The sequence below is a fragment of the Helicoverpa zea genome, chromosome 14 (genome assembly GCF_022581195.2).
Source record: "Helicoverpa zea isolate HzStark_Cry1AcR chromosome 14, ilHelZeax1.1, whole genome shotgun sequence".
Taxonomy (NCBI): domain Eukaryota; kingdom Metazoa; phylum Arthropoda; class Insecta; order Lepidoptera; family Noctuidae; genus Helicoverpa; species Helicoverpa zea.
The window spans coordinates 4,252,981-4,280,095 of NC_061465.1; the positions used below are offsets into that span (position 1 = coordinate 4,252,981).

Sequence of the window (27,115 nt, forward strand, 5' to 3'; positions counted from 1 at the left end):
TGATAGTTATTGCGTGAAAGAGATGAAAGGATGCGGTCTACTTACAAGTAACCCTGTATATTTTGATGAAACTTGGCAGTAATAATGGCTTATTTACCAGAAGATTACCAAGGGAAAACAATAGGGTCCCGTTTTACCCTTTGGGTACGGAACCCTAAAAATCAGCTCATATCTGCAATGGTAAGTAAATAAAACAACAAAGTAATGACTAATTCATATATTTAGACAGGGTACCTCCACTTGGCAGGCACATCCGCGTGATAGAAGTTACACTCAAGCTTGTTGACGCAACTCTTGCCGTAGCGACAAGGCTTCGGATGGTAGAAGTGACAAGCGGGGTTCACACAGTTCGGGTAGAACTTGCACATGTTCGGGACCACTGCTGATATTGTCTTGTAATTTGCGGCTGGCACTACATGGGACGCTGAGAAAAGAAAAATTGCGTTTATGGTTTTGTGTTATAGACCTTTTTGTTGAGGTCATAAGGTTGGTAATTAGTTGAATGAGTGTTCAGTGTGCAGAGAAGTGCGTAGTTTTCATTAGAATTATACAGGTAATTAGTTAAGGTATGAAATTTTTTAATGCCTAAATTCAACGATAACCAACTACCGCTCGAAAGGGTAAGCTAAATAATAATTATTTTTCACATAATGACAAAAAATTTGGTCTGGGTGATCATAAAAAAAAACATAGTTTTTCTTCTTACTTAAGTAAGAGTAGTTAACTACTGGAAGCCGACCTCAACATTGTTATGATAGTTGGGGAAAAGGCTCGGAGAATGATGATATTTTTGGAAATACTACATTCTACATCTATTTTTTTCGGATATACATATAAAAATAGCATCTCTAAAGTAAAAAAATATCTCACAACGCACTCACCACTCGGCCATAGAGCAGTGGATATGAGCCTATGACCAGCAGTGGGACGATAAAAAAGGCTGCTATTGATGACGATTAAAACTGAAATCTCACCATATGTTATGGGATCTCCAGACACGGTCATGGGTCATCCAAAAGTTGCAGCCGCGTTTGCGATGCGTAGAGGTATCTCTGAAGCTAGCTAACGATTAAAACTGAAATCTCACCAATAACAGGCGACACGGGCACAGCAGGGGCGGCCTTGGCTCCGGGCGCGTGGTCGTATGGACAGGCGCGGCGCGTGCAGGCGGCGGCGAAGCGGCAGCGCGGGTGCGCGAAGGCACACGCCGCGCCGTAGCGGCACAAGGGGAACGCGCGGCACCACGCCGGTGTTCGCTCCGCCGTGCTTACTGGTAACAACGAGGCTTTTTAACATGCTTATATTAGCTTCACTTATAACTGTGTATGTAAGAAAATCTTGGAATCGTAATTTGGCCCACTTCCCGTTCTCCGATTAGGGTGAAATTTTGCACACGTTCGGAGTTCTAATGACAATGACATGACTAGCTAAGAAACGTCATTACAAATCCAATATGGCGACCTCCCCAAAATGGCGGACTGGACCGCCATGATATGGTTATCAAATAAAAGAGTTTGCTGTTAGGAATACGAAAAAATGAAGTTTTTTAACTCCAGAACTCCGAACGTGTGCAAAATTTCATCCTAATCGAAGACTGGGGAGTGGGTCAAATTAAGATTCCAAGATTTTCTTACATACATAGTTATAAGTAAAGCAATATAAGCGTGTTAATAAAATCTCCTACGAAGGAAGGAAAGATAGCGGAGGTGCCGTAAAGACGGTAGGTCGGGCTCCTTCTTGTAAGTTAAGTAACATACAGTAAAAGTGATCAGTTACTAGAACTTACGAGGCGATCTGGTTCCTTGTCAAATCAAAACCAATCTATCAATGATTGGTATTGACTGATTGGTCATTTATTTTGTAAATTATGTTTAAGACTAATGAGGGTGGAGTTAATAACTTTGACGGTCCCCCGAACATCTGATTGGCGAGCTACTTTCTTAGAAACTTTTGCGTTATAACACGCGCGGGATCGCCAAACGTCATCGTTTCAGCCAGTAGCTGTCAATTGTTGCCAGAATTCGGCAATGTGAAAGTTTTGTAAAAAGGTATAACTGAATTTTGTCAAAAATATACTCACATGGAGGCACAGAGTCATATTTATGTGTGTTTGTGACGGTGGCCACTATCACATGCTGGTCACTGCTCACACTTTCCGTTCTTTCCCTCACTCTCTCTGGTTCTCTTTCCTCTTTCTTTCTTTCTCCTTTCTTATCAACATCAAATACAATGGGGGACGCCCTCCTCTTTTTAGCCGGCACCGAATCTACTTTTAATACATCTGTGTGTTTTCTTTTTTCAGCCTTTTCCTCCTCATTTTTGATGATAACTTGTGTATCGCTATCTTCGCTCGTATTACTGAGTCGTTTCTTTTGCGGAGTTTCCAGAACTTTTTCAACAGGTTTCTCTACAGACTTTGGCTCTTTCTCAGGTAATTTTGGTTTTTCTTTTTCCAATTTGTTAATCTCGTCGTCTTCGTTGAGTAGTCCTTCAGTTAGGAGCTTCTTTGCTAGGAAAGCGTTTGGATGGTAACCGTCCATAGTGACTATGAATTGTGTGTTTTTGTCCTTATCTACTGATGGATTGTGAATGTTACTGAAAAACATAAAGTAGAGTAATTAAAAGGACATTCCGTTTAGATATTATTCTTTTTTTAATGTAGTGTATCAGTGAAGGGTTTAAGCAATATTTGGAGCGATTGGTCTGTGCCTTACTTACTTAGGGGTATGATCGGATTTCTTGGGTAAAAATATTTTGAAATAGGAGGCTTTCTCCAACACCGTTGAATTGAACCATAAGAAAATGACAATCCAATATTTGGACTTGTTTTTACATGCATCCATTTTACTAATATCTAAACTAATAACCTCACAATAATAAAGTTTGCACTTTCGCTAAAATTAAATTACGCTTTCTCCACATACAAATAAGGTTGAATTTTGTCTACTTACATGGTTTCAATTATGAGTGTGTCGTCTTTCCTACTGGCCGTTCTGCCTTCGTTTCTACGAGACGGCGTGTATTCATTGTTTATTATCTTCTTAGTGATTGGGGCGGGGATATATTCGTCCCTGTCAATGTCACTTGGTACCCTGAAGGTAAAGATTATTATATCTAGGTATTATGAAGATATAGAATATTTATATTGGTAAACATGTGTGTGAGCATCTTTTTAAGAGGCAGAGTTTAGATTTATTAAATTGGATCAGAAAACTTAATATTATGATAGCTAATTGAAATATATGGTAATATGCATTTGTACTCTAACTATGAGTCTATACAAAAATAATCCTGGCAAGTTTTAATAGATTCTATGCTATTCAGAAATGAGGCAGATAAAACATATATGAGAGCACAGATGAGATATATAAAACAAGTGAGGATTGCGCAAAATTATGGCTACTCAAGAATAGACTGTCTTAAGTAGTTACTTGTAGTAGTACAAACAAGTCAGTGTTACTACAAAAAAAAAATGTTTTGTACAGGAATAAAAACTCTTCAGAAGAACTTACTTAGAGCTTTTATCATCATCACTGTCCATTTCGAGACTAATACTGTCGCCCCGGTCTGTCTCCTGCGTGTTGTTCGAAGGCACTTGTATGACGATCTTTTGCGCGTCCACGCATCGACGCATTGGTAGCACTAGAGCACGTTTGATTTGTGGTTCGCTTTCTACTTTTGGTGGCGCCTAGAAGATATAGACACATTATATATTTATTTTCGTTTATCCATTTAAAAATAATATTAAGTATTTAAAAAATCAAAAGTATATAAAAATAGGTGGCCACCGATATCGGGCACAGGGTCTAAGGTACCGGTGGTTAGGGCACTAGAGACAGAAACCTCCTCACAATACGCGCTATATCATATATTTATTATTAGGTCGTAAGTAATTTTGGCTGTTTTATATGGGATACTATTGCAGGATTGTATAGTGAATACAAATATGACTTCTTTTTTATCATAGTTAAATTATAAGAATCAATTTTAAATAACTATGAACATATTTATAACAATGGGACAACAAATAAACATAGGAAGTGGTGAAGGGGAGGCATTTTAGGGGCTGTCTTTTGTTTTTGTTTTAACGTTCGAAAAGTGCTGATTTATCAGCCTAATTTAATAAGACGTTATCGTTATTGAGTTTAACCGACAACAGGCTATTTTGTCGTTAAATAGGTCATCATCCTCCGAGCCTTTCCCGACTATGTTGGGGTCGGCTTCCAGTCTAACCGAATGTAGCTGAGTACCAGTGCTTTACAAGGAGCGACTGCCCTGTCTGATCCCCTCAACCCAGCTACCCGAGCAACCCAATACCCCTTGGTTAGACTGGTGTCAGACTTACTGGCTTCTGACTACCCGTAACGACTGCCAAGGGTGTTCAATGACAGCCGGGACCTACAGTTTAACGTGCCATCCGAAACAGTCATTGGTGTCTGAGATATACCTAGAAAGTACATACAAACTTAGAAAAGTTGCATTGGTACTTGCCTGACCTGGAATCGAACCTGGGCCCTCATACTCGAGAGGTTGGTTCTTTGCCCACTAGGCCACCACGACTACGGTTATATATAAAAAGGTATTAAATAAAATATAATGATTGTGTTTCTCACATTGAGTAAGCTCTTATGTGCGTCGGCGACGGCTCTGAGCAGCAGGCTGCTGGCGGGCGCGGCGACGCGCGGCCGCGGCCGCACGCGCACCACGCTCGCGCACGTCGAGCGAGTCGGACGGTTCTCTAGCACTGACACTCTGAAATAACGTCCATATATTGTAAAAACACCCATAATTGTAATATATATGAGAGATGTTAGGTTGTTTCTTGAGAAATTGGATGCTTTTTACGTACTACTACGAACCTACTCATATCTATGTATGTTTATTATTCTTTCACGCAAAAAACGGTTATCTTAAAAAGTACCCCTATTGCAAAGTTCACAATTTGAGAAGAGCACCAGTTGCGAAGTGTGCCATTTGAGAAGTGTACAAGTTGCGAAGTGCACCATTTGAGCATGGTGTACATGTTGAGAAGCAAATGCGTCAAACCCGTTGGCAAATGACGACAGTATGATATAAGTTTAAAAAAGTGGTAAGTTTTTGATCACTTCTGTTTACTGAATATCCCTAGCAACTTTTAATAGCTACAAATAACCTCATCGCTATTTTATATTAATACCCCCTGTATATACCCATTGTAAGTAATATACTGAAGAAGTGAAGATCAACTCGGTAAACTTTATCTTGTATACAAGTGAGGACCCACTTACTTTGAAGTGAGTTTCTTTGGAGCTGGTTCTGGTTTCTCAGTTACTATTTCTTCTGACACAGTACTTTTCTTCGAAGTTTCTGGAATTCCTCCAAGACGACTCTTTGCTGACTTAGTCTGAGGCCAGAAGTCTGGCTCTCTGTCAGGCGTAAACCTGAAAATAAACTATGTGAATTAACTGCACAAAAGGCGATTAATGTTGGCCAATCAAATTTATTATTTAAATATAAATTTTTCAGTGTCAAATTTTGTCTCTGAAGTCAATTTTTTTACAAAAAATATGGCCAAGCAGTAAAAATAAAAATATAATGTAATTGAGCTCATATTTATTCTTACTACCTCAAATTTGCAATTTAACAACCTTTCGGGACTCTCTGTCCTCGTTTTAGATTCCTTTTGTTTTTGTTCGGGAACCTTTTTTGGTTCCTCTCGAATCCCGAGCCTATCTCTCACAGGCCTTTTGGGGAGTTTGAGTTCTATTTGGGGTAAGGTCTCTGTGGGTTCTTTTGGGAGTTCTTTGGGGACTTCTATGGGTTTGGGTGGGGGAGGCGGTGGTGGGGTTGGGGACCTCGGGCGCTCTATTGGAGGCGTAACCGTTACGGGAACGGGTGGCGCCTGTTGTGATATTTCCTGTAACGCAAAAACATTATTGTTACAAACAGGTGCCTCAAAAAATTTAGTTGTTGTTTAATTAGATAGTTTTTTTATTACTTTCAGAAAAACAAAATTACCTGTAATACATCTTCAGCAAAATCGTTCATCAACTCCTCCGCTTCAGTTCTTATGGTCAAAAAGTCTTCATCATCTGACATAGAATCTAGCTGCTCTGCCAATTTCTGCTTTAACCCCTGTATTTTAGCTTCAATTTGCGTTATCTCCTTTATCTGGTCCTCTTTTGGGGCACCAAGGGATGCTACATTAGTTCTCGCTGGTTCTTCTTTCTCCCCTTGGGTCTCAGGTTGTGATGAAATAGTTGCCGGGTCAATAATAGGCAGAATTGGTCTTTTAGCTTCTACTATTACAGGCTTTTTCTCTACCCTTATTTCTTCTTGAGCAGCTTCTAAAGTGATCCCATGGTTTTTCAATATCTGTCCAGCAAAAACATCTGTTATTGAAGGTTCAGATTCTTTCTCCATATTCATCAATAAAGGAGGTATGTTGGGCCGAATCATATCGTGATGTTTGCTCTTCTTTTTTACTTTGTGTGCTTTTTTATCGTCTTTTTTGCGAAAATGCTTTTCTTTATCCTTTTTCTTTGCCTTTTTCAAATCACTCTTTTTCTGTTTATCTTTTGTTTTCTTTTCTTTACTTTTTCGCTCTTTGGAATCAGATCTCTCTTTGCTTTTGTCTCGTTCAGTTGCTTCTGCAAGAAACCAAAATATGAGAATCTTTTAATAGCCAGGGAAAATGTACACAGTGAAAACATAGTTTAAGAAAACTCAAGTATTTTGTATTAACTTACTGAGGGGTGTAGCTACTGTAACTTCTTGGAGCTTTTTCAATACTTGGTGTAGCCAATTGACAAACAGCTCCGTGTTGTCACCCAGAAACAGCTGAAGATCGTCTTCCATTTGCGCCCGTGTCCGTTTATTTGCTACCATTACCATTACATAATCAGGAAGCTCGTCATCTACAAAAAATATATGTTTTAGGGCTGTTCTCAATATTCTATAAATCTGTTGTTGTTTAAAGGTATCTTATGTCTGAAACAGGTAGTTTTATATAAAGACAGAGCTAAATCCACCACTAAAATTACCTTTCCAATTCATATAAGTAATATCATTAAACTTGATAATGTTTAATAAACTGTACCCTAACTTTAACTACAGCAGAAATAGTGACAAAATAAATAGCAACAAAAGTTATGTGCAAAGGTAAACTGACGTAATAAAACTTAGTATAAAATGACAATATTTTAACCTTACTTATATTTTACTGAATTTACTTGGATAATTACGATATAACTGTAAGGGTCAATAAACTGTTTATTACTTTTGTGTTGTTTACATTTTAATGGGTGAGATTAATAATTTATGGTTATTTAAAACAATTGGCTTAATTGTAAAGAACTAAACTAAATGCATTAAATTGTAGAACTTTACTATAATTTTGATAATAATGTTGTTTATAACTTTGTTAAATTAGTAATAAATAAACACTGCAAACTGTTCATTTGCTATAGATTATTGTTTTAATATAACCAAATATGAGCTGTATCTTTATGGCAAACTAGCTGGTTTCCGACGGTTTCATCCATATCCTGGGAGAACTTCTTACTGTACCCATATAAAATGTAACCTATGTTACTCAGAATTGTTTACCCTTCAAATTGTTTTTCTCATCTCTAGGGTAGGAACAAACAAACAAAAATTCTTTCCTCTTTATTATATTAGCATAGGTTTATATAGAAGTATAATTCTTGAAGGTTGTTATTTAATTGAAAGCTATTATGACAGGTTCGAAGTGTTCACTTAAGAACAATATCGTAATGTTCTTTTATATGTATATGGTTGAAAAGATTGTTAGTTCTGTGTGAGGTGATATTACCTGGAGGAGTTTGGAAAAAGGCCTATACACTATATCAAAATAATAACCTCCTTTCCTTTCTAATCATATTACATATTCTTTCTAAAGATTGTGATATAATCATTAGGCCTTATTATACAAAGGTAATTATTCTTTTGTCACATCTTGTATCCAAAGTTATGAATAACCTGGTAGCCTGTTTACCATTCATTGAACCTAAAGTAGGTCTCTAGTTACAATGCATTGCTTTTGGAAATGAAACTATACATTTTGCTCTATGTATTTTAGGGCTAGATTGGATATAAATATAATGTACTGTTACTTACCAACATAGCATCCTAATTCTGTTAGTTTGGCCTTGATGGCTGACTGAAAGTAAAATATAAAATAATCAATACAATCATAGTTCTAAAGTGTCATAAAATTCGTGTCAACAAAAATGCGGAACAGATCGCTCCCTGCGAAATTTTACGCTATATTACGGCTCCATTAACCATCGTAAAAGCATGAACATAATGCAAATAAATTTTTAGCCTTTATGAACACTTATTTTAGGTTAAATACTCATTTATATCCAAATATTCACCCGCATTTTCTGGCCAATTTCGCTGCCGACGACATCCATTTTTGTTATTTGTATCTTACAAGTACACTGTAATAAATTAATCAAGTCTTCTCCATATAGATGAGCGATTTACACCCCACAACACTCCTGAAAGAGTATATTTAAGTGTATTTTCATAGAAATAATCACTAAACTTAACTAATTATTGCTTTGTAGCAATCACGCTATGAAACATTTTGATAATTTTTATTTTTGGCAGGTTTGTCATTTGTGTTTGACGTTTTCTTCAGAGACGTTCTGTTTCACGCAGTTTCATTATGGTGTCCATAGTTTCGTCTATGAAAAGATAAAATAATAAAAATCTCGCTATGTAGGGTCAGTGGGTCGTCTTAGGGGCGGAGTTGTAGGCTTCGGCTTTATGTAGACGGCTTAATCTAAGGCAAATTAAACGTCACAGGCAGTAGTCAGTTTTGTATGTGAGAGAATTATTATACGGCATATTTTTTAAGTAAGCCTAATCGAATGAAAAAATAATGAGGGTATTCTGTTTTTTTTTTTTTTCCTAGCTTTTTACTAGATATGGTGCTAACCTAGGTGCGTGAATGTAAGGAACGGAACGTTATATCTTATAACGAAACGTTTTTGTTACAACAATTAAAAAAATAGAAAATATGGACTAAAAGGAGGAAATCTGAATTTCTTGTGTCTGAGCTCAAAGGGTTCGGTGCAATATTTTTTTTAACTTGAGATAGGCTCACTCACGTGTAGTAGGTACAACGCCATCTGACATTGATTTTGAGAACTATTTTTTGTTTAGACTCTAGACATTGTTTTTAATTAGGGCTGCCATCCGTCCGGGTTTCCCCGGATTTGTCCTCGTTTGGAGGCCGTCCGGGGGACGTCCGGGCGGGGTTTCAAGAAGTGTCCGGGGAAAACCCGGACATTTTTCTTACGAGTTGAATTACAATCGACACACAGGCTGCAGAAGTCGAAGTGTCCCAAAACTCAAAACTTTTCGCGCTCGCTTCGCTACGGCTTCCTTTCTTGACACTATCTTTTTTACGTTTAGCTACTTTAATATCCCAATATTCAAAAAAATTTGCGCTCGCTTCGCTCGCGGCTTCTTCACTTTGCGGATTTTTTTATTATACAAGTTTAGGTGCTTTAGTGACCCAAAACTCAAAAATTTTCGGCGACTTCACTTTACGGTTGTTTGTATTTTTCAACATTTTTTTGTCTAACCTATCAAAATGGTAGCGCCGTTTTAAGTCCTATTACTAACAAGAAGCTAACTCCTAGTTTCCATATGAGCTTTCTTATTAATGACCTTCGAAATATTAAGTCATAATCTTGCAATACTAGGTACCTACTACTTGAGCTAGATATGGCCCTGACGTTACATGTAAGGAAGAACCTCATTGAATTACATAATAGTAGTAATAGTAATATTAAAAAAAAAATCGGTCTCGTCCGGGGTAAAAATGCTATTTACGCCAAATGTCCGGGTTTTTTTAAATATTTGTCCGGGTTTGGCGAAATTCGAAATGGCAGCCCTATTTTTAATGCTCAAATTACACTATGTTGGGAGGTAGGTAGGTATAGCATAAAGCTGAAGAGTTTGATTGTTTGTCTGAACGCGCTAATCTCAGGAACTACTGGTCCGATTTAAACAATTCTTTCGGTGTTAGATAGCCCATTTATCGAGGAAGGCTATAGGCTTTTTTTATCCGGGTTCGTGCAGAGGTTCCCACGGGATGCGGGTGAAACCGCTGGCAGAAGCTAGTACTTAGATAAGATTCATCATTGTTGTTGATGTTTCATGTTATGGGAGACCACTTATTTTAGTAATAGAAATAAAGTTCCCAAATAAAACAAATAGTTGAAAGTGATGTAAAATACCTATATTTTTCCAACAACCTTTGATATTATTTTGAAGTCATACATGGATCATAATAACAAAATAATAAATAACGAATAAACTAGTTATTTACACAATAATTTATTACAAATATTTTTCAAGGTCCTTATCATAATATGGCATATTGGTAAATTATATAGTTGAGTATGACTAATTATTTCATACAAAATACTGTTTATTCTTAAATCTAAATTTAGTCATTAGTTATGTGGTATTTGGTCATGAGATAAAAATAATTTTACATATTATTTAAAACTTTATACATCTTTGGCCGCAAAATATATGGAATGTAGGTAGTTCTCTAACATTTTTTTTTTAATGTGCTTAATGTCATAGTTATTTAGAAAACATAATACATATTATAAAAATCTACTTAAAATTAACGGAATGTGGGATTGAAAAATCTGTACCTACCTACCTCATTATTTGGCTGTCTATGATTTCTACTGACAACGATACAAATATAAAACGAATTGAATTTCTTTAGGTAGATATAGGTACTTGTTATCATCCAACTGACTATACCAGGTGTACATGCAGTATTATGTGGCTAGTACACGATATTTATTAATTAACGTAGGTACCTACCTAAATTACAACCAAGTGGAGTGTAAAGTAGATACAGTAACTTAATTATAACATTTCTTAGCAAAGTATTTTGGAAGACAGAAGCCTGAATAAAACAATACTTATTTACTAAGAATCACCTTATTTACATAACAATATTATGTCGATAATCGCTTACTTGTCGCTCATTATAGGACGGATATTGAGATTAAGTGCATGGTAATTATTTAATAAATAAAAATAGAAGAGAGCGTAGGTGCGTCTATGCGCTTAATTTAAATTATCAACAATGTCTTTAAAACATTTTTATTTTAAGGGAAACTTGATTAGTTACGGGTATTATCGTAATACCTGAAGTTTAATTTAAGTAAAATATTTATTATATTAGGTACTAACGATACGATAATTATTGTACATGCGATAACTATAAATTCATTAAAATGCATGGAATATTTGGTATTAGTCTTGCAATATCTTTGGTATGTCATATGAATGAGCGACAAGTCGCTATACATTGGTTTGTATGTCACTTCGTATATCTTCAATTTGGAATCGAGTGACTTTGGGCCCTAAACTTAGTTGGGATCCCGTCGTTAGGGATCTGATTGGATGTCCAGTAGACTTTGAACCAATGCTGTGTTGTGATCCCATTACTTGAGGACGATTATGATCCGATTTATTGGCAATACTTTGTTGTGAACCAAGTTTTTGTCCAGAAAGTCTTTTTCCAATTTTGGGCCCAAAGCTGACGCTCTCAGTGACTGGTCCGATCCCTTGAGGGCCAGTGCTATGAGAGTCGGGGGACCTGGGGTCTACCTTCCGCCAGGGCCGGCAGGTGCCAGGGTTGCCCGAGGGTCGGCTCTCGACTCCCCCAGTGATACTTGGCTGAGCGCCGTTTGTGTGTTGTTGTAGCTGTACCCGTGACGCTCGTTCCATTTCTCTAAAAAGAATAAAGGACTAGTTAATTGTTGAATAAATATTGACACTGAGTTTGGCATGCGGTATGGTGGCTGAGGCAGTCAAGTGATGATAGGTTGAAAGGTAAGGTGACAATTTGGTGTGGTAAGGTAAGGTGTTTAAGACCGCACCGCGGATTTTTTGATTTTAGATAGCTCCGCCCACTACACTTCCGCGTCTATCGCGTCGCGCAAGCTATACTCTTCACTCAATGTGTAAAATTTGAATTTCGAGCCAATCGCACACGCCGAGGTCAGCGCGGGGTCAGGAGAACCGAACAGGGAAGATAGGGAGCCGCAACTTACCTAAGTTTTTTATTTTTTGATCGGAATTTTTTTTTTGTTGTACTTTCAAAAATTATTTGTAATGAAAACTTTTTATGAAGAGTAATATGATAATTTGGACGCATATGGTTGTGTGTATGTATGTGTGGTGTGTCGTGTATGTGTGTTTGTATATCCAGAACGGATGAATCGATATGTATTTAGGTTTTTTTGTTTGAAATGAAATTAATCGGGAGTGTTCCTAGCTTTATTTGGTGAATATCGGCCCAAGATGGCCGCCGCCACAAAATGGCGAATAACATATTTTTTTTACAATTCCTTCAGTATGGATATCAAATGAAAGGGCTTGATTAGTATGTAGAATCATGTATAATATTATTTAAAGTCCAAGATAGCCACCGCCAGAAAATGCTGAATTGCATTGTTTTTTTATAGCTCTCTCAATATGGGTATCAAATGAAAGCGTTTGACCAGTGTTAAATAATTTATACTAATGTTATAAAGAGGGAAGATTTGATTGTTTGTTTCTGTGGATTGTATAAGCTCTGAAACTGCTGAACTGATTTGATTTGCTTTCACAATTAGAGATTTACACTATCCCCAGTGAATGTAGGCCATATTTTATCCGGGCACAGGAAGAAGTTCCCCGGGAATGCGGCTAAAATCGCGTTAAACAGCTAGTAAAAATTAAGTGGTTAAGGAATAAAAGCGTCGCAGATCTTGTGTGTTATGTATGCTATAAATGTATGTAGTGAAGCTGTAAGGTATCAAAGAAGTAATGAAGCTAAGTAATTCATTTTTAAACATATTTATTAAAACTCAAATATAAATAATAATATAATGTAAAAAAAAAGAATTTATAGTATAACACGGTCTCCATAGATTTTTTGTTCTCAGAGTGCTTATAGTAAGTTCAACTCAGTCTTGCGCGCGGTTATGTCTGGGTAACCCTTGTACATATACAGTGACTTTGTGTGCGTGACAAGAGGTACAGTCGGGTACAAATACAGTTATTTAGGGGTTACGGCTGTTTAAGGAAAAACAGTTATTACGTAATTTAATGTTTATTTATCTGTTTAAATATCTATTGAAATTATTAAGTTAGTTTTTGATTTGTTTAATACCCAATAAAAATATTTATTTATTTATAATGATTCTGAATCGCTACTTGAAAAATCAAGTCCACACTTTTATTTATTGTCCTCGTACCCCGAGCTAGAAAATATGTAAGGAGTATTTAATTCATCTTAGATATTTCACCTCATTTATTTCTTAGATACTGTCAATGTCAATTTGAAAAAACTTATGAGAAAATAAATGTCAATGGAAAATAATGAAAAACTGTAAGATGTAATAATAAAAAGCTTTGGATGTTGTTTCATTTTTTGAAACGCTACCTGACTCCTTAAACATTTTCTTCGTGAACAACTAGACATTTTTGTAAACGACTGTACCCATAACAAAAAGCGATAAGAACATGTCATGCTCGGACGACGTCACTGTCACACGAGCGAAAGTTGTATATTTACAAGCCGACGCACACATAGGGCCGCGCGCAAATCTGAGTTATCGTCACAAATTATTATACCTACGGCCGGAGCGACAACATGCGCAGGTCCGACCTCGACGAGGGCTATCGCCGGACTGGCTCGTCTCCGTACACATTGTGTATCAATCGCTAGAGCACGGACATAAGGTTCAGAATTGCGTAGCGTCTATCATGATCGCTGCCGCTCAAAAAATCCAATATCTTAAAACTTTAATTAAAAATGTTTGGTAATAGTTATGGAAAAATGACTTTGACAGAACGTTAATATTGATGTTAAGAATATATTAGAGTAATTTTGAAACATAAAGATAGTGTAACTTCCTTGTAATTTCAAAAATAGTACTTTTTTAGACGTGTTTTCGGAATTAATTATGATCGAGTAAAATTATCAGTATCGTGTTTTCGTTCTGGCAGAATCTAGATAAAGATATCAATTTACCGATATCAAAATTTCAGATCCATTGGTAAGCGGGTAGTCCTATAATTTGGCATGGCAAACGGCTATCAAAATCACGGTGGCGTCTTAATGTGGTGACCTGATCAAGCATTTTGTGTTTTCGGTGAAACGTGCCAAAACATGCAGTATGGAATATGAATGGGATACAATGCGCTGAATGGTAAAAGTCCATCTTAGTAATGGCTATAATTTCCTCGTTTAAGGTATTCTAAGAACACGATGGCTTTTGAATGTTGATTATGCCAATCACAATTAAGCAATACCGAATTATTTACACTGAAGAATCAAAAGACCATTGAGAATCCAAACACCAGTAGCGTCACCATTGCCAATAGCGCGTTGTATCGAGTGATACCTTCACGGTCTGATATATGAGGCGAGAGCCGACGTGCGTTCCGACTTCCTGACGGCTTGGCATGCGACCGGCGAGGAGGGATACGCACCGCTGGTGAGGCCTGAGAGTCGCGCCAGGGGGCAGCACAGCGCCGCTGCGTATGCGGCGCGGTACTGAGCGTTCATTATCACGTAGATGATCGGGTTTACGCATGCGCTCGCGTACAGCAGAAGGTAGCCCGTGATGTGGAATACTGTAAAGAGAAGTAGGTAAGTATTTTAGGAGCAATACGATTTAATTATCTACCTGTACTTTACAACTGTTGATCTTTTGGCCAGCTCGTTTAAGGTATTTAGACTACCGAATATCTTTTTAAACTCTTAAAATGAGTGAGATATAAGTCTTATTAAAAGTTCATTCGGAAGATGACAGTGATTTTCAGGAAACCACCTGCCCCAAATTAAGTGCTCTAATGAAAAAATATACTTACCAGGGTAATGCACATGATTGTCAGCCACCTTCGCGATAGTAATGGGCAAGTAGCAAACGAGGAAGGAAAGAAAGATGGCCAGCACCATCTTAGTGATCCTCCACTCGTTGCGTCTCGCCTTCGTCTCTCTATTGTCTTTGATTGTAGACCTCTTGTCAGTGCTGTTGTTCAGGGTACCAGGGCTTGTGTGCTGGGACCTTTGGTGTTCCCGCATACGTTGTTCTGAACTGTGAAAAGGATTTAGAATAAATAGAAGTTTAGGCTTTTCTTGTTCGTTTTGTTGATCGTTAACAAGTAATCATAGAAATGAAGTGCCATATACAACTTCTGGCAAATAAGCAGCAGAGTAGGAAATAAGAATGTAGATACTTAGTTGCGTTAAGTAAAAGTTAATTGCGTTAAGTAAAAGTTAAAAGTTATAAAATTTTATAGAACTGTGCCAGAAGTGTACAGTGTTTCAGCAGTTTTTTTTTTGTTTCAACCGCTTTGTTATAATATATGAGGGTTAGTGAGTAAGTCTGGAATATCATATTTCATATAACATTCATCCAAAAAGTTATGACATCGAAGTGTAAATCGGATTTCTAGCTTGAGGCAAAATTATGATGAGCAAGACATTCGGCTGGGTGGAACTTTTAGTTTATTATTTGTTGTTACTGCACGGCTGCTTTAATATGGTTTCCCTAAAAGAGTACCTACTTCTTTTATGTCACCTACATTTCATCATAATTTGATTTCCTTCGTTCATTTTAAGTTGTGTCGCAAATCGAATTACCCCGCGCATTTCCGGACGCCGCCAAACTCGCGTTCCCGCTCGTTTCCTAGAATAGACGGAAGGGGCGGGACGTTCGTAGCTTACGCGAATGCGCGCCGACGCGCCACGAACGCGCAGCGACGGGCGCGCCGACATTTTGTTTTTTTTAATCAGTAGACGCAGGAGCCGCGCGCGATAAGCATCGATCGCATGTATTGCTAGATCCGCCGCGCGTGCCCTCACAAAGGTTCCTCTACGAAAGATGGCGTCCCAACTTTAGGGCCTTATACCTACTCTAGTTGGTGTTAAGTATAAACAATTGATGTAGTTATTGTTCGTGTACGTGTTCGAGTACCATAGTGTCCGTTTAAAATGCCGCGAACGCGCCAACGGCAATCACTCAATGGCTCGCACGCCGAAGACCTCAACGATAGCGTCACCATGTCTCGCGACAACTTTACCGCACTGCTGACGACTATCCAGCAGTCCAACGCGGATATGTGCGAGCGCATGCTGCAACGCCTGTCCGCGACGGCGTCCACCCCGACCGCATCACCGGCACCAACGCCGAGCGCGGCAGAGAGGACCGGCAACTTCGCTCGATGCACGTCGAGATTCTCCGGATCGGCGAAGGAAAACGTGGAAACGTTCATCGACGCCATTGAGGCATATAAAGAGTGCACCAATATTTATGACGATGTGGCCATAAAAGGCATGTCCATGCTGCTGACAGACGACGCAGCGACCTGGTGGCAGAGCATTCGTTCCGAAGTTTCGTCGTGGAATGACGTAATAAAATACCTACGCGACGCATACGGAGATCGCCGCCCCGAGTACAAAATATACCGAGAATTGTTTAGAATCGAACAGGCCGAGGATGTTCGAACAGACATTTTCATAGCGAAGAGCCGAGCGCTGTTATCGCGCCTACCATCGGGCGACCTATCATTGAAGGTGCAGCTCGATATGGTTTACGGCCTACTTCATCGCAAAATTCGAAAACGCTTACGTCGCAAAGAGTTTAATAATTTCTCTGAACTTCTGAATAAATCGAGAATTATCGAAGAAACTATCGCCGAGTCAACAAAGAGCGAAGCGCTCTACTCCGCACCGAAAAACACTGCGGCCAAACAGCCCGCAATGTACAGCAATGGGTCGATTTCAAATTTGGGGCCAAAAGCATATAATTTCATTTATTTCTCATGATGTAGAATTTATCGTAACTAAAATTATTTTAAATCATGTAGTCTTATGAGACGTCCAAACGCCAGTTAAAACGAATCTTTTATGATTGTAAATTAAAAAGACATATCTAAAACTAGTACCTATTTCTCATTAGTGTTAATGCTCCAAAGTCTTATTTTTTCTAAATCTCTCTAAAAAACGAAATAATGCGTCGAGGAAATTTAAATTTTACTGTGGTATTTTTCTGTATACACTTTAAAGATGAATAATTAGATATTAAAACGAATGCTGGGTATAAAAAAATATGTTTTTTTTAGCTTTATAAAACTGTTGGTTTTTAAAGTATCATTTGTGTGACCGTAATAAAATGCATCAGTAAACAGAATTCGTCCCTGATTTACCCTGCCCTTTACCCCGCGCGCGTCCCGTGTGCTCAGTCGCGACCGAACGCGCGTGCTCGTCAGTTGTGTGTGGCGTTATTTTAAGAGAAATTCCAAATTTCAGGTAAGATTTTGACTTTGGTAACAAATTTATATCATTAGTGTTTTGTCACATATTGTGCAAAGTTAAATGTGTTTTTTGTTTTTGATTTGGCTGTTTAACAAACCATTGAGAGCATATTTTGTTTCCAATGTACGGTATATTCTCTAGAACATTCTATTACGAAATAAATTCGAATTACTTCCAAAAATCTCATTCGTGTCACTCTCATTTGTGTCGATTCACGAGTCACACGAATGATATGGAAAGTCACACTAATGATTTTTTTTTGTTTACTTTTAGATTAAGTATTAAATAATGGCGAAACCAAAAAAACAAAAAAGTGAGGAAGAATTAAAGAGGCGTAGAATAGCTAGAAGACAAAAATATCAAACTATTAAAAACAATCCTGAGTTATATGCCGCTGAGCAAGAAAAAAAAAGACAATATTACTTAAAAGCGAAGGAGAATAAAAAAATTAAAAGTATTAACGAAATGAGTCCACGCGAGCAAAGAATTCAAAGACGAAAATGGAAAGAGAGTGCCAAAAAGTTTTATAGAAAGAAAGTAAGCCAAAGAATTATAGAGAACGTTGCAGTAACTGAAGAAAGTTGTGATATTGAAAATGTTAACATGAATACAGATCCTTTAAATATAGAAAACCAAGAAATAAAATCCAAAATAAGTATGCGTGAACAAAAACTAATAAAAAAAATCAAAACAATGAAAATGCAGCACGAAAAAGAGAAACGAAATTATATATTATTATTAAATAGGTACAGGTTCAGGTTAAATTATTTAAAAAGAAAAATATCTACACTAACAGGTGAAATAAGTAATGAATCAGAAAATACAAAAAATGAAGACAAGAAACAATTATTTGATAGACTTCTAAGTGCTGAAATAACACAGAAATTTGCAAAAACTGCAAACATTAAAGACAAACGCGTTATCACTAAGTTAATTGATAAAGAGAAGTTTAAAAAATTTAAGGTTGCTACTGACCTTCGGAAAGTTCATCTTCGAGAACGATTTAAGAAGAATGCACGTAATACCATCAACATTCAAAAATTAGTAGAAAAGTTTTACGAAGACGACATTAACAGTCGCATTACTCCAGGCAAGAAACAATATAAGAAGAAACATGGAATCGTTAAACAAGTCAGATATCTCTTAGATTCTATAAAAAACTTACACAAGAAATTTTTGGCTGAAAATACTAACATTAAAATTAGTTACACGACTTTTACAAGACTCAGACCATTTTGGGTCTCTCTTCCGACTGACGACCGTGATACCTGCGCCTGCTTGTTGCACACAAATTTTAACCTATTAATAGCGGCTCTTAATAAGAATAATATTCTTCATGTAAAAGATAGTCAGAATTTGATAAAGGAAATCTGTTGTGATAAATATAGGCTAGATTGTCTTAATCGCAAATGCGCTTCATGTAAAAATAAAACAGTACCTTATAAAGAATTCCGAAATGATAAAGAAATACAGTACATGGTATGGGAAAGAGACACCAAAAAAGTAGACACGAAAGAAATAAAAATAATCAAGAAGAAAACAAAGAGATCTGATCCTCGTAACCTGATAATTGAACTGGAAAATATGCTGCCAAAATTTTTGTCCCACACGAGTAACATTGTCAACCAGTACGCTACTATTAAATGTTTAAAAGAATCTCTAACTACTAATGAAGCCTTGATTCATATGGATTTTTCGGAAAATTATTCTTATAAATATTCGGAGGAAGTACAAAGCATGCATTTTGGTGGCAGCCGTGGTCAAGTCTCACTTCATACAGCAGTGGTTTATTTAAAAAATGATTCCAATGCTACTCAAGCCTATTCTGTTTGCACAGCCAGTGAATGTACCCGTCATGATGCAGCGGCAGTGTGGGCTCATCTAAATTATTTAATTAAATTTGTGTTTAACAGATCATCAGAAATTAATCGCATTCACATTTTAACAGATAGTCCCACAAGCCAGTACAGAAATAAATACATATTTTATATATTAACTCAATTAAGGAATGACTTCCCAGAACTAAATCTTGTCACGTGGAATTACCAAGAAGCTGGGCACGGCAAGGGTGCTCCTGATGGCATTGGAGCAGTGATCAAAAGGACTGCCGATTATGAATTAAAGTGTCATCAGGATGTCGGAGACTTTGATGCCTTTGTTAACATTATTCGAAGAAATATAAAAAACGTAGAAATGGGTATTATTCAAGAGCACGAAATTAAATTTAAGGAATTAATGTTGCCTAAAGATATTGCCACTTTCAAGGGGACTATGACAGTTCATCAGGTATATTTTATACAACAAATAAACATTAAAAAATATACTGATGTTACCATATACAATGTAATAATAATACATATATTTTTCTTTCAGGTCGTTTGGGCAGCCGATTCTGCTTATCTAGAATTTAGAAAACAGAGCTGTTTCGAATGTATAAGTGTCGCTTGTAAACATGGCAAACATATAAGATTTTTCAAGATATATAATACTCCAATTGGATCTACAATGGAAAATGTAAAGGTCATCCCGGAAAATAAAAGAATTAAGGTACTTAGTGATGTTACCATTCGCTATGCTAATACCGATGATCCAATGTTACATGACAGCACGCCATCAACTTCAAGTCTCCGCAGTGTTCGACACTCCTGGGCCAATAAATGTTTTATAAATAATTATACAAAAGCGACAGATCATGAAAAAGAATTCCTTGATTTTATAAAGAAATGTGAAGATGATGATGACGATCCCTTATCAGATTAATTAATTAAGAAGGTATTAATAATATGGATATTGTTATTGTACACGCTATGAAAAAGGATTAGCGTTAACGAATCTTGAAGACTAAAATCAGAAATGTATACCATTGATTAGCTTAGTTGAATAAGTTATTGTTTTGGAATTAAGTTTAAAATAATTATTATCTGTAGTACGGTGACCAGCACATCCACCTACCCCAATATGTCAAAGTTTCCTAATGGAATTTGACGCTTTTTACACTGTTGCAATAAATTGAAAATCTTTTAAAGAAATTTGATAGTAGGTTGAAGCGCTGGCTACTGCAATAATGTTACTACCCTACCTACTATTAATAATGTTAATGACAAATATTTTATGTTTTGTTGATTATTTATTAATTTTCATTAGTGTAACCAGAGATCTCATTAGTAAATCACAAAATATCATTAGAGAAATTATGTTGCTCATTCGTGTCACTCAAAAATGTGTATTTTCCCTGTTATTGGAAGAAATTAAAGGTTTGTTTGATTAGCATATGTTTTTGGGTCGATTTCAAATTTGGGGCCAAAAAAGTGTGAATTGCATGATATTTGAAAAATATTAAAAAAAAAAATGTTTATATATCTAGGTGCATTCATTAGTTAAAAAAACATATGCTAATCAAACAAACCTTTAATTTCTTCCAATAACAGGGAAAATACACATTTTTGAGTGACACGAATGAGCAACATAATTTCTCTAATGATATTTTGTGATTTACTAATGAGATCTCTGGTTACACTAATGAAAATTAATAAATAATCAACAAAACATAAAATATTTGTCATTAACATTATTAATAGTAGGTAGGGTAGTAACATTATTGCAGTAGCCAGCGCTTCAACCTACTATCAAATTTCTTTAAAAGATTTTCAATTTATTGCAACAGTGTAAAAAGCGTCAAATTCCATTAGGAAACTTTGACATATTGGGGTAGGTGGATGTGCTGGTCACCGTACTACAGATAATAATTATTTTAAACTTAATTCCAAAACAATAACTTATTCAACTAAGCTAATCAATGGTATACATTTCTGATTTTAGTCTTCAAGATTCGTTAACGCTAATCCTTTTTCATAGCGTGTACAATAACAATATCCATATTATTAATACCTTCTTAATTAATTAATCTGATAAGGGATCGTCATCATCATCTTCACATTTCTTTATAAAATCAAGGAATTCTTTTTCATGATCTGTCGCTTTTGTATAATTATTTATAAAACATTTATTGGCCCAGGAGTGTCGAACACTGCGGAGACTTGAAGTTGATGGCGTGCTGTCATGTAACATTGGATCATCGGTATTAGCATAGCGAATGGTAACATCACTAAGTACCTTAATTCTTTTATTTTCCGGGATGACCTTTACATTTTCCATTGTAGATCCAATTGGAGTATTATATATCTTGAAAAATCTTATATGTTTGCCATGTTTACAAGCGACACTTATACATTCGAAACAGCTCTGTTTTCTAAATTCTAGATAAGCAGAATCGGCTGCCCAAACGACCTGAAAGAAAAATATATGTATTATTATTACATTGTATATGGTAACATCAGTATATTTTTTAATGTTTATTTGTTGTATAAAATATACCTGATGAACTGTCATAGTCCCCTTGAAAGTGGCAATATCTTTAGGCAACATTAATTCCTTAAATTTAATTTCGTGCTCTTGAATAATACCCATTTCTACGTTTTTTATATTTCTTCGAATAATGTTAACAAAGGCATCAAAGTCTCCGACATCCTGATGACACTTTAATTCATAATCGGCAGTCCTTTTGATCACTGCTCCAATGCCATCAGGAGCACCCTTGCCGTGCCCAGCTTCTTGGTAATTCCACGTGACAAGATTTAGTTCTGGGAAGTCATTCCTTAATTGAGTTAATATATAAAATATGTATTTATTTCTGTACTGGCTTGTGGGACTATCTGTTAAAATGTGAATGCGATTAATTTCTGATGATCTGTTAAACACAAATTTAATTAAATAATTTAGATGAGCCCACACTGCCGCTGCATCATGACGGGTACATTCACTGGCTGTGCAAACAGAATAGGCTTGAGTAGCATTGGAATCATTTTTTAAATAAACCACTGCTGTATGAAGTGAGACTTGACCACGGCTGCCACCAAAATGCATGCTTTGTACTTCCTCCGAATATTTATAAGAATAATTTTCCGAAAAATCCATATGAATCAAGGCTTCATTAGTAGTTAGAGATTCTTTTAAACATTTAATAGTAGCGTACTGGTTGACAATGTTACTCGTGTGGGACAAAAATTTTGGCAGCATATTTTCCAGTTCAATTATCAGGTTACGAGGATCAGATCTCTTTGTTTTCTTCTTGATTATTTTTATTTCTTTCGTGTCTACTTTTTTGGTGTCTCTTTCCCATACCATGTACTGTATTTCTTTATCATTTCGGAATTCTTTATAAGGTACTGTTTTATTTTTACATGAAGCGCATTTGCGATTAAGACAATCTAGCCTATATTTATCACAACAGATTTCCTTTATCAAATTCTGACTATCTTTTACATGAAGAATATTATTCTTATTAAGAGCCGCTATTAATAGGTTAAAATTTGTGTGCAACAAGCAGGCGCAGGTATCACGGTCGTCAGTCGGAAGAGAGACCCAAAATGGTCTGAGTCTTGTAAAAGTCGTGTAACTAATTTTAATGTTAGTATTTTCAGCCAAAAATTTCTTGTGTAAGTTTTTTATAGAATCTAAAAGATATCTGACTTGTTTAACGATTCCATGTTTCTTCTTATATTGTTTCTTGCCTGGAGTAATGCGACTGTTAATGTCGTCTTCGTAAAACTTTTCTACTAATTTTTGAATGTTGATGGTATTACGTGCATTCTTCTTAAATCGTTCTCGAAGATGAACTTTCCGAAGGTCAGTAGCAACCTTAAATTTTTTAAACTTCTCTTTATCAATTAACTTAGTGATAACGCGTTTGTCTTTAATGTTTGCAGTTTTTGCAAATTTCTGTGTTATTTCAGCACTTAGAAGTCTATCAAATAATTGTTTCTTGTCTTCATTTTTTGTATTTTCTGATTCATTACTTATTTCACCTGTTAGTGTAGATATTTTTCTTTTTAAATAATTTAACCTGAACCTGTACCTATTTAATAATAATATATAATTTCGTTTCTCTTTTTTGTGCTGCATTTTCATTGTTTTGATTTTTTTTATTAGTTTTTGTTCACGCATACTTATTTTGGATTTTATTTCTTGGTTTTCTATATTTAAAGGATCTGTATTCATGTTAACATTTTCAATATCACAACTTTCTTCAGTTACTGCAACGTTCTCTATAATTCTTTGGCTTACTTTCTTTCTATAAAACTTTTTGGCACTCTCTTTCCATTTTCGTCTTTGAATTCTTTGCTCGCGTGGACTCATTTCGTTAATACTTTTAATTTTTTTATTCTCCTTCGCTTTTAAGTAATATTGTCTTTTTTTTTCTTGCTCAGCGGCATATAACTCAGGATTGTTTTTAATAGTTTGATATTTTTGTCTTCTAGCTATTCTACGCCTCTTTAATTCTTCCTCACTTTTTTGTTTTTTTGGTTTCGCCATTATTTAATACTTAATCTAAAAGTAAACAAAAAAAAATCATTAGTGTGACTTTCCATATCATTCGTGTGACTCGTGAATCGACACAAATGAGAGTGACACGAATGAGATTTTTGGAAGTAATTCGAATTTATTTCGTAATAGAATGTTCTAGAGAATATACCGTACATTGGAAACAAAATATGCTCTCAATGGTTTGTTAAACAGCCAAATCAAAAACAAAAAACACATTTAACTTTGCACAATATGTGACAAAACACTAATGATATAAATTTGTTACCAAAGTCAAAATCTTACCTGAAATTTGGAATTTCTCTTAAAATAACGCCACACACAACTGACGAGCACGCGCGTTCGGTCGCGACTGAGCACACGGGACGCGCGCGGGGTAAAGGGCAGGGTAAATCAGGGACGAATTCTGTTTACTGATGCATTTTAATACGGTCACACAAATGATACTTTAAAAACCAACAGTTTTATAAAGCTAAAAAAAACATATTTTTTTATACCCAGCATTCGTTTTAATATCTAATTATTCATCTTTAAAGTGTATACAGAAAAATACCACAGTAAAATTTAAATTTCCTCGACGCATTATTTCGTTTTTTAGAGAGATTTAGAAAAAATAAGACTTTGGAGCATTAACACTAATGAGAAATAGGTACTAGTTTTAGATATGTCTTTTTAATTTACAATCATAAAAGATTCGTTTTAACTGGCGTTTGGACGTCTCATAAGACTACATGATTTAAAATAATTTTAGTTACGATAAATTCTACATCATGAGAAATAAATGAAATTATATGCTTTTGGCCCCAAATTTGAAATCGACCCTTTTTTAACTAATGAATGCACCTAGATATATAAACATTTTTTTTTTAAATATTTTTCAAATATCATGCAATTCACACTTTTTTGGCCCCAAATTTGAAATCGACCCCAATGCACGCGCCGAGCCGCACGGAGCACCCGCAGCGCGACGCAACGACGGCGGCGGAGGCCCGCTTCAAGCGCCCGCGCGCCCTCTCCCCGCGCGCCCGCGCTCCCCTCGCGACGAGACAGCGCCGACGCCGCGCGAGCCGCGCGCGCCGCGCCCTCCGCCCGAGCGAGCGCCCGCCTCCACAACACGTCAGGAGCAGACGCATACGTCATCACCGGCGTCATCGAGACCTGCATCGCGACCATTCTGCGTGTCCTGCAGAAGATTCGGACACCGAAAGGAACAGTGCCGTAAGTCAACAGGGTCAGCTGCTCAGACTAATAACAATCCGGTGTCGTGTTATCAGTGCGGTACACAAAACTTTTTACAAAAAAATAAAACCGACTCCCAAAAACACTGAAAAGCAAAAAAAAACTATTCTTAGGTGCATCGGCCTAGAAGTCGGTGTCTAATGGATGTAACTAAGTTTATAACGCCACCGACTTCTAGGCCGATGCACCTAAGAATAGTTTTTTTTTGCTTTTCAGTGTTTTTGGGAGTCGGTTTTATTTTTTTGTAAAAAGTTTTTTTATTTTTAGCTTTTCAGTGACAAGCATAGTTGTCACTATCCGCATGTCATATCCGCAGTGGAAAGTTCTCATCAATACGAACAATATAAGCCCAAGCACGAGGTAGTTTACATATTCAATTGTCGAGTTCCCTCGACCTTCGCTGGTCTCCATCATCAGGTCAGCTTCAAACCTTCACTGTTGCAAAGGTCTCGTCAATACGAACAAAATAAGCCCAAACACGAGGTAGTTTTTTACACATTCATTGTTCAAGTTCCCTCGACCTTCTCTGGTCTTCATCATCAGGTCAGCTCCAAGCCTTCACCATTGCATAGTGTTATCAGACATGCGCCTTAGTGTCAAGTTTTTACCCTACGTATGCCTACGATTTTCGAAAGTTGCCCTCGATTTCTCAGGGTTTCCATCATCAGATCCTGACCTGGTGACTATGGGACCACCTGGGAGGTAAACCCTATCAAACAAAAAAAAAATTTTGCAAATCGGTCGAAGCGTCTCTGAGTAATCGGTGAACATACATAAAAAATAAAAAAAAAAAAAAAAGATCCCGACGAATTGAGAACCTCCTCCTTTTTGGGAAGTCGGTTAAAAATGTGACTCGTGAAAACTGTAAACAATGCAACAACGAACAAAGTTTTTATAGCATTGCCCCGCGATGTGTTTCTTATTCTAAATCAACGCATCAGTCGAATCATAATATAAGAAATAACAGTTACGTTGCAAATTGTATAGAGTCGACGTCGCATTCGAACATATTTTCTAATAATAATTGTGTTCAACAGAATAGCGGGTCATGTGATAGTCCGCGCATAAACGAGCAACCATCTAAACAAAAATTAGATTCGCGTTATTTACGTAAACAAAACAGTACGTGCTCAACTAATAACTTAAAACTAAATAAAGAGTTTGCGGACGTTCACTTGACCAGCAACGTGGTGAAATGTTACCACGAATATGTTACGAAGAATAATAGCAAGGATAACATGATTATTGATAACGCTCATTGTGAATTAGGGTGCAAGCGCCAATTATCTACCATTGTACCGAAAAACATTTTATGTTGCGATGACGCCGACGACGACTATTCTTCACATTATTTTAATATGTGTAATGACGCCCGCGATATAGAGGGGTGTAATCAATATGCTTGTAATTTGTTTAGTGATTCTTTTTGTTCTTGCAATTGTTTTAAGCATAAGTTAGATATTAAGGTGTGTAGTGACACAATATATTGTGATGAGAGCACGCGCGCCGGTGACGGTAACCATGATAAACTCGGGGTAGTTTCGCGACCAATTTTTAATATAAAAATATTAGGCGCGTCGGGAACCGCGTTAGTTGATACCGGTGCTAAAAATTGTATTGCGGGCCACACGCTGCACATCCTCCTACGTCGCAAGGGTCATCCGCTTCAACCGGCGCGAAGATGTATCAAACTCGCTGACGGACACGCGCGCGAGCTTGACGTCCTAATGACGACTCTGGACGTGCACCTGGAGGGAAAGGTGGTTCAGGCACCCTTCCTCATCCTTCCGGATGCACGACAGAATGAGACATTACTGGGCATGGATTTCCTCTTGGCAGCTTCATTAATAATGGATTTTGCTAGGAAATGTTGGTGCTTTTCAGAGACTCGCCACGTGGAGTACCCAATGCAGTTCGAACCCTCCATCTTGCCACAGCTTTCCTGTTCCTCCGCGGATGTACTCCGGGAAGATGAAGGTACAGTATTAACCCAACCGGAACGGGACCTGCTGGAGCAGACCTTGGTGGACAATGGGGACATCTTCCAGCTAGGGGGAGAGCCTACCCCCTATGCTGAACATCGCATTGATACAGGTGAGCACCCTCCTATCTCGGTACCACCGTACCGATTGA

At 36.9% G+C, this 27,115-nt stretch overlaps 2 protein-coding genes across 6 annotated transcripts in view; both read right to left on the bottom strand.

Moving 5' to 3' along the window:
- Positions 1-202: 202 nt before the first annotated feature.
- LOC124636382 (zinc finger CCCH domain-containing protein 14) lies at positions 203-8,622 on the bottom strand. Of its 4 annotated transcripts, none has more exons than XM_047172460.1 (13): positions 8,379-8,622; positions 8,119-8,161; positions 6,729-6,896; positions 5,998-6,629; positions 5,628-5,896; positions 5,268-5,420; positions 4,614-4,752; positions 3,513-3,688; positions 2,952-3,092; positions 2,081-2,595; positions 1,227-1,270; positions 1,088-1,158; positions 203-424 (listed from the first exon to the last, which is right to left on the bottom strand). In XM_047172460.1, the coding sequence occupies exons 1-13, from the start codon at positions 8,415-8,417 to the stop codon at positions 274-276; spliced, it is 2,541 nt and encodes an 846-aa protein (XP_047028416.1). In that variant the 5' UTR covers positions 8,418-8,622; the 3' UTR covers positions 203-273. The 4 variants fall into 4 exon arrangements, with proteins under 4 accessions (XP_047028416.1, XP_047028414.1, XP_047028413.1 ...); XM_047172458.1 differs by having other exon boundaries at positions 1,227-1,285; XM_047172457.1 differs by having other exon boundaries at positions 1,088-1,270.
- Positions 8,623-10,315: 1,693 nt separating this feature from the next.
- Positions 10,316-27,115, bottom strand: part of LOC124636133 (G-protein coupled receptor moody) — a 59,269-nt gene continuing 42,469 nt past the window's right edge. For both annotated transcript variants that reach the window (XM_047172060.1, XM_047172059.1), the window contains exons 7-9: positions 14,914-15,140; positions 14,533-14,676; positions 10,316-11,780 (exon numbers count right to left, since the gene is read on the bottom strand). In XM_047172060.1, coding sequence (XP_047028016.1) covers positions 11,350-11,780; positions 14,533-14,676; positions 14,914-15,140 — 802 coding nt within the window. In that variant the 3' untranslated portion in view covers positions 10,316-11,349. The remainder of the gene's footprint in view (positions 11,781-14,532; positions 14,677-14,913; positions 15,141-27,115) is intronic.

Excerpts from the sequence above, each read along its gene's own strand:
- LOC124636382 (XM_047172456.1), bottom strand. The coding sequence starts at position 8,417 with ATGGATGTCGTCGGCAGCGAAATTGGCCAGAAAATGCGG. Across the intron at positions 6,630-6,728 it reads TACAGTAGCTACACCCCTCA|AAGCAACTGAACGAGACAAA; the intron begins GTAAGTTAATAC and ends GGTTTCTTGCAG. Across the intron at positions 425-1,087 it reads GCCCGTGTCGCCTGTTATTG|CGTCCCATGTAGTGCCAGCC; the intron begins GTGAGATTTCAG and ends TTCTTTTCTCAG.